Here is a 14,925-nt window from a genome sequence, read left to right as displayed (position 1 = left end):
GCACATGAAATTCACACCCTGTGGCTATGGTAGTATAAAGTGTTTACATATTTGTGTGGGAGAGAGATCAGTTCTGTGAGGATGCGATGATCTGTGGTGTGTTTGTGTCCCTTCAGAGCTGGAAGGCAACGAGAGGTGGTTACTGACCCTCCTGCAGGGATTAAGTAGGTTCACCCGCTTGCCTTCTCCCCCTGTTCCTTTTTAATTACCACTTTACCACACTGCAGGGTGCTCACCTCCTCTGCTGGATTTTACTGTGTGTACTTTACAATGAATATTAGCAGTGGGTGGTTGTGTATGTTAGTATATTAATTCGGTGGTGTGTCACCCTGGCTGGGAAGTGGCATGAATGCCATGTGCTCATGGTCAACAATTACGATGGTGTCGATGTTGCACCAGTGCACTAACGTCCATATAGCAACGACAGCATCTTGGAATAATGGATGTCTAGTTGAGAGCTCTGGTTTGGTCCTGAATATGTTTGTGTTTTGCCATTACAGAAAAGTCCCGGTCCTTCTCTCCGCATGGTGAAGCCAAGCGGCAGGCAATGTGCCCCGATGACCTGAGGACCTCTAACTTGGGTCGGCCAGTTCTATCCCCTTACCCCATGTCCCCACGAGACATGGTCAAGATCAGTCACGACCAGCACCTGCTCCACTACTGTAAGTCCTCCTCTCTGTCCTGTCCTTATATTCTTAACAGACCTAATTAATGTTGTTTATTATATACATTGTATACTGTATTATAGGAACAAAACCCCCTCTTCTTGCTGCTACAATACCTTTTCATAAACCCTCTGCCAAAAGCAAATACTTAAATCTCATAATCTCTCCTTCCTGTCAGCGTTCCAGCAAGCAGGCCACCCTGCACTCCCAAATCTGCCACAGGATAGTGGCAGACTGGCGGCAGTGAGACCCCACACGATGCCGGAACCACCGCCTCTTATTTCCTCCACCAAGCCAGGGGGCTCCATCACACAGGTATAGTAGCACACAGATGAAAACCAGAGCTTATAGATGGTCGTAGCTGACTATCAGAAATCACTTTTGAGTAATAGTAGCACACTACATAACAATATCCATTGCTTTATGAAAATGAAAACGTTCCAAAAAAGAAAACTGTTACCTCATAGACAACATTATAATGTTTATCACCCCTATGATCAAATGTGTGCTTCTTCAGGGCACCCCAGTGCAGTTGCACAGCCCAGCTCATGGGTTGGACCATGGGAAGATGCCTCCTACACAGATGGGCTTGCCTTGGATGGATCAGAGGAAAGTTGGTGAGTATAATTGGAAGCACTTCCAGTTTTGCTTGCTTTTTGCCAAGTCACTATTCTACAACGACCATCACAGCTGACAGTGAGGTCTGATCATCTGTTCCTTCACCATGGACATGCCTTTCTCACTATCTCTGTTCATTCCTTGTTTTTCCCAAATTGTCCCACACCATTCAGCAGGTCCGTTCCCCGTGATAAAGCAGGAACAGTTATCCCCTCGCAGCTCGTCGTCTCAAGGTGACAACATGTCGACCCAGGGGACACCTCATGATAGCCCCGCTGGAAGAGGTGGGTGTTCACATTTTCTTCTTTTTTTATATATGTGATTTCCAAATAACACGGTGTCGTAGCTTTGCTTGTGCATTTTTTCTTTGTCTTGTTTAATTCAGTTCAGTGTTTGCAGTCAACCATGACGCCATACTGTTTAGAGATGTTTGGACATGAACTAGAAAACAAACAAACAAACAAAAAAAATGAGTAGGACAGCACAAAGCAAGCCATTGTGTTCAACAAACAAGACTGCCAAAATAGAACTGTGTGAAAGCAGTTTCTCTTGGAAAACAGTAGACTCTGTCATCATTTAGAAAATAGGGGAAATTTTTTATCAAGACGTCATGAATGCGGTCACATCAAACTCAGTATTTGGTTAAGAAAGTCATTGCCCAGTCAGGTGACTAAGAACCCAGTGGCCACATGAATGAGGAGTTCTTCTGTAAAAATTGAAAAACCTGCAAGGACCACCACATGTGCAGCCCCCCATCAATCAGGCTTTTTTTTGTAGGGATTTATGTATAGCCTTTTTATACATTTGCACCACATACAGAGAGCTTCTTCACCAGAGTATACATGATCACTGACTGGGGCAAAGATTCACATTTTCTAGCATGGATGGCCTGAGGCACTGTGTGTGGACCACACTAGAGTGACTTTAGGACAAGTCTCTGAATATACTTTAGCGGCCCAGGCTAAACTTGAATCTCAATTGAAAATCGGTGGGGAGTTCAGTTCGCTGAAGCTAATCTAATCTGACAGAGCTTGAGAGGATCTGAAGAATGCGCCAAACTGTCCAAATCCATGTGTGCAAAGCTGGTAAACGCATACTACAGAGGATTCAGAGGTGTAATTACTGCCAGTGGTGTCTCAATACTTTTTAAAGCCGAGAATTATAATTACATTTGAACACAAACAGTGATCTCAAAAACATGCGCGCATCAATTTGCTTTGGTTGCAGTTGTGCTGTGCATATTGTGCTCCACTTTGGCTGTTCTCACTACTGCTTTGCACTTTGGCTTATACTGACACAAAACTTCTGTCTTTGCAGCTTCCATTCCAGCTGTTCAGGGAGGTAGTATCACTAAGGGCATCCCAGGGACCAGAATGCACGATTCCCCCATCTCCTACCGAGGGGGCTCCATCACTCAGGTGAGTTTAGACAGCAATGTCATGTGAGTCGAGGTCCTTTGTCTTTCTAAATAGTGCAGTGCAGAAAATAAGAATGCGAGAACATTTTTTTCTTGACTCCAGATTACATCTTTCCACTATCTGAATATGTGTTGATACCAGGGTTGATCCTGTATTTATATATTTTTGACATAATACAGTTGCTCATTACACTATTGACCTACAAGTAGACCTAGTTTAAGTTTAGTAAATTGATCTAGTTAAGATATGTTTGAGACCTAAATTACTCAATATTCAGAACAGATCTGTTACATGACATTTAAAGAAAAAAAACAACAACATAACTTTTAGTACGTTTTTGACTTAGGGAGACTTGTGCTATAACTGTAAAATAATAGTCTGGTGTAATCACAGATAAATACTCTGCTACTGTGTTTTTACTCTCATAGCAGCAGAAAGTTTTGTGCAGTTTGTTATCACTGGGTGTGGCAATCTTCATGTGAATGCGTTAAATATTTTGCTGACAGTGTTCAACTTTGAGTAGTACATTACGACAGAGAACTGACCAAAATTCCTCTTCCCCTTCACTTGGAGAACCTCTGAAATTCATTAAATTAGTCAGTTTAAAAATGGGCCACTCTAAATGAGCAAATATATTATTACTAATATATGTTAAATCTATGTAAGATAATATTTGCTCAGTGTTTGCCCTCAGATTACTGTGAAGAAGCAGTGTGTTCATATAAGTGTGATTTTCTTTACACGTAGGCTGATGTATGTAAATGGTGAAGTGAAACTAACACTCTTCAACTATGTGAAGGGTCATGATGTCAGCATCGTATATTAGTGCTACACAGTCAACCCACGCTAATCATTTTGTAATTACTCCCACTCTGTCTTCTGGTTACCACCAGTTCTGCCATATCGCTGCTGTCGGTTAGTGCTTGCTCATAGTGTTTAAAGCCACTGGCGTCAGAGTAGCAGCCTTTGTGTTACTTGGCTATGGTTTGTGTGCTTATGATGAAAGAGAGCAGCAGAGCTGTTGAGAGGTCATGAGGCAGGCCAAGTGCTGTGGCTGCTGGATTTCCCTGCTGCTGTGACATAACCACAGCTCTGAGTGGCCCTAGTCACCCTAGCAACAGGTACACACTGTACCGCATCTGTTCCCTCTTTCATTTATCTGTTTGCTCTAGACGCTGGCTAAACCAGTCATTGATATGCTCACTGCAATATCACATCCAACTGCCATACAATAGCTTTGAGTGTTTAGGGGGTTGTTATCCACCATAATAGATTAGTAAAGAAAAGGTGAAAGAGATAACATATAATCAGTTTTGTTGTTGAGACACAGCTCATTTGTTTGTACAGCTTTGCAGACTGATTGATGTATGTGAGAGCAGCCAGATATGTTAATCCTGCACTTGCTACTATGGCAAGGATAGTAAGAGTAGTTGAGGATTACGTTGGTCTGGGCCATCTGATCTTGTCATCAGAAGCCCTTCACTTCATAGATCCCCAGCCTTCAGTAGCATCTCCTTTAAATTCCTGAAAGAGCCACAATCAACAGAAGAAATGTGATCTCGAGTACGCTATTGTGCCTCCTTAACCATCCACCCACACTTACTCTCATCCCTTCACGAAGCAGTGTAGAAATATGACTCACAGTCAGAGTACAAGTGATGTGACTCAAGGTTTTAATAAAGCTGTCTGTTGTTAACTACCATTGCCAAGTGGGAGCACCTTCTGGGAGAACTCTTTTGGGTTTCAAAGCTGCGGGGGAATAACTGTCTAGTTTGTCAATAGAAATGAGGTTGTGTGAATTGTGACTGCTGGAAATGAGCGGGGGGGTCTGGCTGCAGGGCCCCTTGGTGGAGATGCCTCATGATGCAGACTCCGCTCTCAGGACTGCTCCACTGTCAGGACAGGAAATAACACCTTTTTTCCGCCTTACATTCAAAAAACATCTAAGATGTGTTGTTTTCTAGAGCTATAATCAGTGGTGACAATGTTGAATATGACTTGTTTGGTTTAAAGTAATTAAAGAAGGCAATTCATATTTAGTCATTTAAATAGTAGATATATCAAAGAAATGCCACAAACGTAGTGTAATGTGTAATTTTGTGACCTGTGTAGGTTTCCATAGTTAGCCTCAGTGTCTTCAGTTACTGTACTGCATTAATGTTAGCATAGTTAGCTGTCGGCTAAGTGCCAATAAAGCATTGTGACTCAGTGTTAACTCTGACTCTCCAAAACATCAAATAGTCTAAATGTTTTACTGTTAAAATAGCTTATGTTATTGTATAAATCACTGTAACTACCGAATGTTATCTAGTCCTCTATTACACTAACAGTGGCGTTAGCTCATTAAGTAAATTTCATCCACAAAGCAAACTTTTCCATATGTGCTGTTTTGGTAGATTTCTTATATATCAGTAGATATATGCTACAGTTTTTAAAGGTTGTAAATGCAACCACAAACAGTGTGAACAGTGTCAAATTGAATTCACCTGATCACAGTTGAACAGTCAAAGAGAAATTCTGACTCAGATATTGCAAATAAAAGTAGAGCGGTGTATGGTTCTGTGTCTGTGAGAAGGGAAGAGGCCTCAATCAATAAGCAGTGTTTGTGAGTTGTAGGTTATATTTGTTTATGAATCAATCAATATCACCATATATATATCATTGACAAAACCACACTAAACAGCAACATGCATTTGCTGTAAGAGCTGATAATTCTGTAGTCTTTTATTCCGGAGGAAGTATCCTCTTGGGCGTTTTGTTTTATTTTGGTGGTATTTACTGTCCTGACAGTGGAGCTGCTCCGAGAGGGGAGCCTCCACCAGAAGCGTCCCCAGAGAGGAGGCCTGCAGGCAGGTTGTCTCAACAAAAGTAAGATTGCAAAGTGCCGCTCTCATTTCTCCTCTCCTCAACACAGGGGACACCGGCTGATGTGCTGTATAAGGGAACCATAACCCGTCTGATCAAAGAGGACAGTGCCACCCGAGCCGAGAGGGAGCGGGATGAAGCACTGTCTAAAGCCCACGTAGTCTACGAGGGCATAAGTGCGCACATCCTCACATATGACCGTGAGTACTTCAGCCAGGCTACAGGCTACAGCATACTTCATGTCATGTCCAGCAATCACTTTCATTCTGAGTATAAGCCAGCACAAGCCAACAATTGGAGTGGTTTTCCCCTGAATTAACCAGTCATGGGAAAGTACTGTATTGCACCCAAAGTCATTCATGCTACTTATGAGATATGTCACTGAGTATTATACCAAACATAAGGAGTTTATGTAATTATATTAGCATTCTGTCTATCCACTTTGTCATGACCTATTTACTCCTTTGTTATTTGTAGGCCCGCCTTCTCAGACCCCTAAAGATGAGGGGAGAGGCCCTGGGCAGCCAGGGGAAATTCTTGGCCTGAAGCGTCCATATGATGTTATGGAGGGAGGCATCTCCAGAGGACTGCCTATGAGGGATTCACTGTCTGCTGCCAACTGTGAAGGTACCACACTGTCACTCTCACAAAGTGCTCCTGGATCTTATCTAGTTTGACTCTTGTTCAACTCTCATTAATAATGAGAATCATTTTTACCTCTCTACCTCAGGTCTGATGGTTCGAGCCATGCCTCACGATAGGGACAGTCCACACCACACACCTTACAAGGATGCTCACCATATCCGTGGTTCCATCTCACAAGGTAGGATGACCTGTTAATATTGAACACAATAATACAAGTAACATTCATATTATAATGAGACTTTTTCTATGCTTTTCATCACTGTGCTGTGTTTGTGGTCCAAACCTGATAACAAAAAACATCAGCTCTGATCATACAGTGAACAGCTTTATCCAAATCTTCTCTCTTTCTGCTAAATGTACATTTAAAAAGAATATGAATGTGCTAACATATTTTATTTATTTCATTTTTTTTATATATTAACCCTTACATCAATACATTTTTGGCATGGCACACACAACATGACTAGATGTGAAAAGTCTTAAAGATGGTGCAGCAGATGAAATCTTTGAATTAAATATAAATGTATCTGCTTGTAAAATAACAGTCCTGAATATTATCTGAGGTCTTTGTTAGCATTCTCTTTGTGTTTTTCCTGAAAGTACTCACTCAGTGAGCATTCATTTCATCTGACTGTACTCTCCGTTCTTGCTCTGAAGAGCTACAGAGAAAGATGGTATTTTTCTTCTGCTTTTTTCCTTTCAAGAAAGAGATTGTGCCACCGTACCAGAACTCCCCCGCTGGCAGGAGTACTTTTATGTTGATATTTATATTTATCCAAATCTGATAGCAGTAATGTCAGATAACCAGTTTGTCTCATCTTGCCCAGAGATATCAGAACCCCTGCTGGGTTAGATGAGCTGACATAATCCCATCAGAACCTTTCTTTGTGTCTCTCATGTTTGTTTTTCGCTTTCTCAGTTTTGAATTAGGAAAGGAACAAAAAAAAAAGCTAAAAGTGCTGCAGACTCTTCAAATATTCTTGTGATTTCAGGTATACCTCGTCATCTGGACCCTCAGGATGGCTATCTGAGGAGGGAGGCTAAGCAGATGAAGAGAGAGGGCTCTCCAACCCATGGACCTGGTTCACTTTCTGATCCAATAAAAGGCAGAGAGTCCATGGTGCCCACGGTGAAGGAGCCTGGGCGCTCCATCCACCTCATTCCCAGGGAGGAGCTCAGACAGCCTTCTAAGGAGGGCATCATAACACAGGTAAACACAGGATGACCAACACACACAGATGCTATCCAACCCTTCATTTTCTTGGCCTTTTATACACATTACTGAGTAATTCTGCTTCACTTTCAGGGAACACCCATGAAGCAGGAAGCAGCTGGTTCAGGGAAACGTCATGATGTCCGCTCCATCATAGCCAGTTCACCACGTTCCTACCACAACACACCCCCACATCTGGAGATGCGTGCAGAGAGGGGGCGCTACGAAGAGGCACCCAAAGGGCGCCCCAGTGCAGTGGTCAGCACAGCTAGCTCGATAGCCCGCTCCTCCCCTCTGACACTGGGGTCCGAGCAGGGAGGCAAGGCCCATCACAGTCCAGTGGGCTATGATGACAAAGGCGCCTTAAGGAACCCTTACCCTGGACCCTCACATCGTGGCTCCCCCCTTTCCAGGGAGGCAAGCCAAAGGCAGCATGATGGTGAGTTCATGTCATACAGTCAAGACAGCTTTTATTTAAAAAAAAAGCTGAATATGTCCTCTGAGTAATGATACACCAGTGAAAAACAAATGAATCTTGTTCGTAATTTTTCTGCTTGCTCTTCATGTTGTACTGTTGCCCAGCACTGAGTTGTTGACAGGGCTGTCCTGAAAGGAAACATGGCCCCATAATTACTGATGGCTTGTTTGACATGGCATGCTTGAACATCATACGTCATTCGTCACCCCCTGGAGACAGTTGATGAAATGTTTTCTTTCTGTTTTTACTCCAGGTTCCAGTAAGAATCAGCCTCAAGAACGTAAATCCACACCAACCCCCAGGGAGATGAGCGCTACCAAATCACCAATCCCAGGTGTTCCTGATCAGCAGACTTATGAGCGTCTTCTGCAGGGTCTCGGAGCTGCAGATGTTTACCGTCAAATCCCCTTGGCCTTCGATCCTGCATCGCTGCCCCGTGGTATACCCATTGACCCAGGTATGTCCACAGTCTAATGAAAAAGAAGATCAGAACACATTAGTCCTCTGAAGCTTTTATTTTAAGTGTGACGTTCTTTCTACCCTCTTTGGTGTCTTCAGACATTGTGGCCTGATTTAGCCCTCTGCTTAGTTGAGGTAGGGTGGAGCTCTGCTAACTATGTGAGGTCATAACCATAAAAACCTAAATTGTCCACCAGTTTAGCCTCTTGCAGTGTTTTGACGGGGGGTCATTGTTCATCTGAGCGCATTCGGACATTTAAAACAAAACAGAGTGATGACGGTCGTAATAAAGCACAGTCTGAGCGCACCCACATCCCTGAGAAGACACTTAATCAAGGAAAATGAGTGCAAACATTGTGTTGGCTTTAATCAATTTGATGTGTTATTTAGTCCAGTATGAATGACCAACATTTTCCCACTCTTCACACAGCCGCCTACTACTTGCCTCGCCACCTAGCCCCCAACCCAGCATACCCTCATCCCTACCCCTACCTCATTCGTGGCTTTCCTGACACTGCAGCTCTGGAGAACCGCCAGACACTGCTCAATGACTACATCACCTCCCAGCAGATGCACCAGTGGCCCGCAGCAGCTGCCATGGCTGCCCAGCGCTCAGATCTGCTGAGGGGCCTCACTCCACGAGACCAGCCCCTTCCTCTGCAGTATTCTGCAGCCCCTCGTGGTAAGACTAGTGCCACTACACCCCCCCCCCTCATAACTGTCTTGGTGTTTGTTGTTTCTTTTTCCTGATGTCAGCAGACTGAAAATCTTTTCTCAAAAGAACAATTGTAAACTCGAGTGTGCTACACTTACAGATGAAGCTTGTCAAGCGCGCTTACGGTTACTGAACAGCAGGCTTTATGTTTCCTTGATTTCATTCAATACTAGAATAACCTTTCATCTAAAACATTAAAGGCGCACAAAAAAAATCAAACATTAAGTATTACCCTGTCTGTGAAAACATTTCTATAATATCTGCAGAGAGCTTTGTCAAGTCTGAGAAAATTACTCAAGTGACTACAAACTTGTAACTAGAGATGCCAAGTTTTACCACTCAGGGAAAGTCTAATTGTTTTGAGTTTGAACCATACTGGGGACTTCAATTCAGGATATATTGGCCTTTGCTGATTCAGTTTTGCCAATTCTTAATGCAAGTCTCCCAATTTTGTGGAATATCCCTTTAAGTACTGCAGCATGTTTCATCCGTTTAACCTTGTACTTCAAGATGCAATCCTGGTGGATAATCTGCTCACAAGGATTTCTGTATTTAGTTTTTATTATACATTTTTCTCCCCCCCAAAAAAGTAGTGAACATTAATGGATTCAGGTTTAGATACATTGAATACATTTTTCTGGATTCATTGTTGGAATCTCTTTATTTTTTGTTGCTTACATCTGACTTTAATCTCTGCTGCTTGTTGCATGCATTGATGGTGCTCGTCTAGCCCTCTCAGTAAAGGAAACATTATGAATATTCTGACTGAGTTAAGGTCCAAACGTTTCCCCCCCAGGAGTTTTACACCTTATGTATTTATTCATTGTATACATGATACGCACATCATTGAAGGTCCCATTTAGATTTGGTTGTTTTCCTGTGGTTATGGATATGTAGTCTTGATGTATTACACGAATATGTTAAATTCATTGGATCAGTAAATGAAGGGAGTTATTCACTGCTGCCAACAGTGTCCTTCTATAAAGGCAATAAAAAGAGAATTCATTTAGGATGGTTTTTCAAATTAGTTTTAGCCTATAACTGCATCAACAAGGAATTACAAAGACAAAGACATTGTGTGTGAAACATTGATGAAAGAACCAAAAACACAGAGCTTGACATGAGTTAATTACTTAAGAGTGTTTTCAATCAGCCCCACAGCTCGCTGTCTAATGGCAACACAGATACATGGTAATACGAAAAAGGTTAAATCTAGCTGTGTGTATGAGCTGGGACAAAACCTAACACAGTTATTCAGAGCAGCAGCACAAACACAGAGCTACACACAGCAATTAAAATTATGATTATGTGCATGGTACACTAGCTCTAAATCAGCCAGTTACACAACACGCAGCAGCACAAATAAGATCCAGCCACAGCTGAGTTTGGTGTAATAATGCACTCATGTCCCACAGCAGCCGCATCATAGCTCCACTGCCGCTGGTACATCAACAGAAAGCAGCACAAGCTGAGGTGATGATTTAGTGTCGGTAACATTAAACACCACAACTGTATTTTCTGTCACCTTCCAAAGCTAGTAGGTTAAGGTTAGGAAGTGCGTGAGCTGCCTCTTCCTCCAGCGGGACGAGGCTCAAGCCGCCCACGAGCGCCTCTCTGTCCTCAGAACGGCACGTCTCTTCCAACGAGTGAGGAGGGCGACATGCTGCAGTAACTGCTCTGTGCCTGGGCTATTCTGTTTTTTGGAGGGACTTACCCATGACTCTGATTGACCAATCAACTTGCCTTGCATAAACTTTTATTGGCCACGGACCGTCGGTTATGTTGTTTGTTCTGTGTAATGTAAAGTAACACACTGTATTTTTTTTTTTAAAGCTTAACAAAGGACCAATTAATCCAGAAAGCTCAAATGATTGAATGAATTTAATTTATGATGTTTTTTCTCCTGTGAAGTCAATAAGGGAACAGGGAGAAGGTTCGGCTTTCAATATGATCGATGTAGTGAATTAAAAAAAACGTCAGCAAACCAGGGTGCCAAGTAGTAACAGGAACTTGTCTTGCATCATCCATCAGTGACTTCTAATCAAATCTAATCTGATCCAAGAGTATCTGAAAAGTCATTGTAGGGTGTTTGTTGAAGTCATTCTCTTCTCGTTTTGTCAAGTATGTTCCTTAAACATTTTCCATTTTTAGACAAAGACTTACCTTGTAGTTATGTTTATTTTAAGTACATTTCATTCATATTTAAACATGTTTGTGTTTTCCTCACATTATAACACCATAACACGTCTTTATTAGCTATTAGGTTTTTTCTTTACCCTTCTCTTTCTTTCTGTCTTCTAGGAATCATCGATCTATCTCAGGTGCCACACTTACCTGTCCTGGTCCCTCCCTCTGCAGGGGCAGCCGGTTCACCAATGGATCGCATCACCTACATCCCGGGGGCAAGCACCACCTTCCCTGGCAGGCCTTACACCACCTCCCCCATCTCACCCGGTACAATTAAGTTCACACATGAAAACAATTCTAGAGAGAAAATATTTTACACGCTTATTGTTTTTCTAATATCTTTTTTTCCCCTCTTTGCTTTTTTTCTTACAGTTGGCTCCTCGCACATGAACAAGATGCAAGGCACGTCCTCGTCTTCAGAACGCGAGCGCGAAAGAGACCGCGAACGCGACAGAGAGCGCGAACGGGACCGGGAGAAAGACAGAGAGCGGGAGAGAGAAAGGGAGCGTGAACGTGACCGGGAGAGAGATCGCGAAAGAGAACGGGAGAGAGAACGCGAAAGGGACCGGGACAGAGACAGGGAGAGAGACAGAGAGCGCGACCGAGAGAAAGGAGGGTCACTCGGAAATGTGGAGCACGCCCCCATTTGGCGACCAGGTGCGGAGCGGATAGTTTTCCTTTCATTTTCATCTCGAGGTTATAAATAAAGTCGCATACTGGACGCATGAATGTAGGTTGAGGAAAGAGTGATGAATCTAACTGAATCTGTTGGTGTCTCTCAGGTACAGAGCACAGCTTGGCAAGCAGCAGTAGCAGTGTGAGACCTTCCTCCCAGCCGTACAGCCACCAGCACTCCCCAGTGTCCCCTCGCACCCAGGAGAACGTGCAGCAGAGGCCGAGTGTGCTGCACAACACTGGGGGCAAGAGTCTTTCTGTTGGAGAACACTCCAGCTCATCTGTGTTAAGGTGAACTTCTGCATTAGCACACTGCAACATTTTCCAAAACTAGCCCATTTTTCACAAGCAAGGATTACATCCTGATTGCAATGTTGACTAAGTGTGTTTTGTTTGCCCTGCCAGGTCCATGGCCCCAGGGCCAGCCCGCTACCAAGGTTACCCTGGCCACCTCCAAAGGACAGGTGTGCCCCCTGAAGCCTACCCACCTGCCATGGACTCGAGCATGGCCAAAGAGCAGAGTCGCGACGCAGGCAAAAACAGGGGAGGTCTACTCAAGCATGTACAGGACCAGCACGGGCCCTCCGGTAAATCTGACCCCAAGCTGTCCAGTCCCAGCCAAGGAGGAATGTACCCAGGTTCCTATACCTCGGCTTCGAGCCGGCCACAGCACCTGCTGCCTCCCCAGTCGGATAACCCTCCTGGCCGTGGAGAATGCGGTACACCTAGTAGGGAAAAGACTCAAAACAAACCGATGTCCATTCAGGAACAAGAGCTCCGAGCACTCGGTAAGACCACCATGACTGCGGCCAACTTCATAAACGCGATTATTATGCGTCAAATTTCTTGTGAAACGGGGATGCCAGAGACGGGCTCGCTTGTTGCCAGCAGCGCCACTGATGGTAAGACGCTCTGGATCCCAGGGTCCCCCTCATCACCCAGACCCTCCCCCGTCAGTCTGTGGCCTATTGCACGCTGTGGTGGTTGGCATTATCAAATCAGCCCAATTCATTTACATTTTTTTTTTCTTTTAACGCTATACTTTTTTGCTTTTTTCCCCCCAGTTTTATTATTAGTTTTTTTTTTCTTTAAAGAAACTTGATAGAGGATTGATAAGATATTAACAGTTTAACAACAGCTTAGTCAACATATTTAATTTTCAATGAAGAAGAGCTATATCCTAGGTGTCCTTTAAGGTGTCATTTTTAGGTCGTGAAAGCTGGTGGGACAATAAGGCAGAACATCCTTTGCTGCTTATTTTCATTTTCTTTTATGTAGAGGATGTGACTTGAATTTAACATGTGGCACCCCTCCTCCCTCCTGTTCGGCTGCTCGCTTTAAACAGAATATTTTACCACATACAAGTGGGCATGACAAGAATATTTTAGGCACTTGAAAAGGCATTTCACTGCAGGAGGCTTTTATATCCCATGTTAAATGAGACTGCCTGTAATTCTAACTCTCACTTTATACATGCATATACAGCGGCTCTACTTCACCGCTGCATGTCTTATGAGGCACTCTCTGCCTCGTAGTTCTTACAGGTACTAATAGCCATATCTGAAACACTTTGCACTAGGGCACCACTTTGGACAATTAACACATGTAACTCAGACGACTGAAGGGGGAATAGTGAATTGGTGCGGTAACCCCTACCATTAAAGATCACGATGAGTCACAAATTACCATCCGCTGAAAGTCTTACCAACCACCAAACTGACTCCCTGGGGTCCTAGAGAGCACTGGCGATGCAAAGGAGGAGGATGGGGAAAGGGGGAGGGACGTGGAAAAGACTGGGAAAACTTTCAGCCATCGGGGGGGGCGGGGCGGGGGGTACTACAGCTTCTGGCTCCCCCCAAATCTCTGCATGTTCCTATTTATGGCTCACTGTAATTTATGCTGATTATTTTTGTTTGTTTTTTGTTTTTTTTCCACACACCCCAAATGCTCAACACATCTCTCTCAATCAAGCCTCTGGGAGTTTGTCCGTCATTTGGAATGTGATTTTTGTTTTGTTGTTTACTGCTTGTAGAGCTATGTGTCAAAGCTATATCTATTACAAGCCTGTAGAGCAACAGACGACTGCATGCTGAGTTCAGATGAGTGTTGTAGGTTAATATACTACTGTATGTACAGTATTCAACAGGAAGCATGCTTCTAAAAACAGATAAGACTGCCACACAGTGATTTAAAAGGACATCAGCACATCCTTGTTGGCATGCAAATGAAGTAAGCAGAGTAAGCAGTAGCAAAGACAGAGAGAAATGCAGGCTATAGAAAGCCGTTGTTGAATTGAAGCCACATTGTGTTCTGTCATCGCTAACAACAAAAACAAGACATCTTGTCTCTCTGCGGGACTCGTCCTCTCTGGGAGTCTGTACAGTCAATCCTGCCCCCCCCATGCTCAACTTACATCATCCTCTCCTGAGATAAATACTGTAGTGGAAGAGTTGTGTAAGACATCAGATACATTACGCACAAAGGGGAAAAAATTGCTCATAATGCTCTTAAGAGCATGCAGGTGGAATGTTTTATTCCCACAATGTTATTATGTTCAATAGGAACAATAATTTCATATAATTATGTCTACCAATGATGGGTCTATTTTGAGTGCTTTAATGCTTGGTTATTTGTAGTATTCCCAGCCTGCTTGCATTTATACATGAATATTTAATAAATACACAAACATAAAGTATGCACATTTATATCCTCTTTGTAGCTGTAGCTTTATGTTTTTTTGTTCTAATCTTTCCAGTAAAAGAGGAATTTCTTCAGTAATGAGAATTTCTGTGACTTCTTCATTTATGAGTCACTGATGCAAAACCAGTCATTTTTAGCATCGTTTCTGGTTAAAGCCAGGCTTGCTAGAACTGTATGCAAAGATACACTATAAATAAAAGATCTGAAGCAGCTTGATACCCTTATTGTAGTTTTATAGCAAAAAAGTTGCCCTTTGAGCTTTCATGTGTAGATGCTATTACATTAAA

At 43.2% G+C, this 14,925-nt stretch overlaps 1 protein-coding gene across 4 annotated transcripts in view; it reads left to right on the top strand.

The window, feature by feature from the left end:
• ncor2 (nuclear receptor corepressor 2) overlaps nucleotides 1-14,925 on the top strand; it is a 94,343-nt gene that overhangs the window by 71,900 nt on the left and 7,518 nt on the right. For 2 of the 4 annotated variants that reach the window (XM_062418370.1, XM_062418368.1), the window contains exons 23-39: nucleotides 117-164; nucleotides 501-662; nucleotides 844-980; nucleotides 1,183-1,282; nucleotides 1,457-1,567; nucleotides 2,601-2,701; nucleotides 5,616-5,766; nucleotides 6,044-6,193; nucleotides 6,297-6,389; nucleotides 7,204-7,421; nucleotides 7,518-7,863; nucleotides 8,156-8,359; nucleotides 8,792-9,043; nucleotides 11,378-11,530; nucleotides 11,636-11,920; nucleotides 12,046-12,229; nucleotides 12,344-12,726. In XM_062418370.1, the coding sequence (XP_062274354.1) occupies nucleotides 117-164; nucleotides 501-662; nucleotides 844-980; nucleotides 1,183-1,282; nucleotides 1,457-1,567; nucleotides 2,601-2,701; nucleotides 5,616-5,766; nucleotides 6,044-6,193; nucleotides 6,297-6,389; nucleotides 7,204-7,421; nucleotides 7,518-7,863; nucleotides 8,156-8,359; nucleotides 8,792-9,043; nucleotides 11,378-11,530; nucleotides 11,636-11,920; nucleotides 12,046-12,229; nucleotides 12,344-12,726 (3,078 nt within the window). Of the gene's footprint in view, nucleotides 1-116; nucleotides 165-500; nucleotides 663-843; nucleotides 981-1,182; nucleotides 1,283-1,456; nucleotides 1,568-2,600; nucleotides 2,702-5,615; nucleotides 5,767-6,043; nucleotides 6,194-6,296; nucleotides 6,390-7,203; nucleotides 7,422-7,517; nucleotides 7,864-8,155; nucleotides 8,360-8,791; nucleotides 9,044-11,377; nucleotides 11,531-11,635; nucleotides 11,921-12,045; nucleotides 12,230-12,343; nucleotides 12,841-14,925 lie in introns of all 4 variants that reach the window. The other 2 variants (XM_062418369.1, XM_062418367.1) reach the window with 2 other exon arrangements.

This window comes from Scomber scombrus, chromosome 4 (assembly GCF_963691925.1).
Source record: "Scomber scombrus chromosome 4, fScoSco1.1, whole genome shotgun sequence".
Classification (NCBI taxonomy): Eukaryota; Metazoa; Chordata; class Actinopteri; order Scombriformes; family Scombridae; genus Scomber; species Scomber scombrus.
This window is presented reverse-complemented; position numbering and strand designations above follow the sequence as displayed.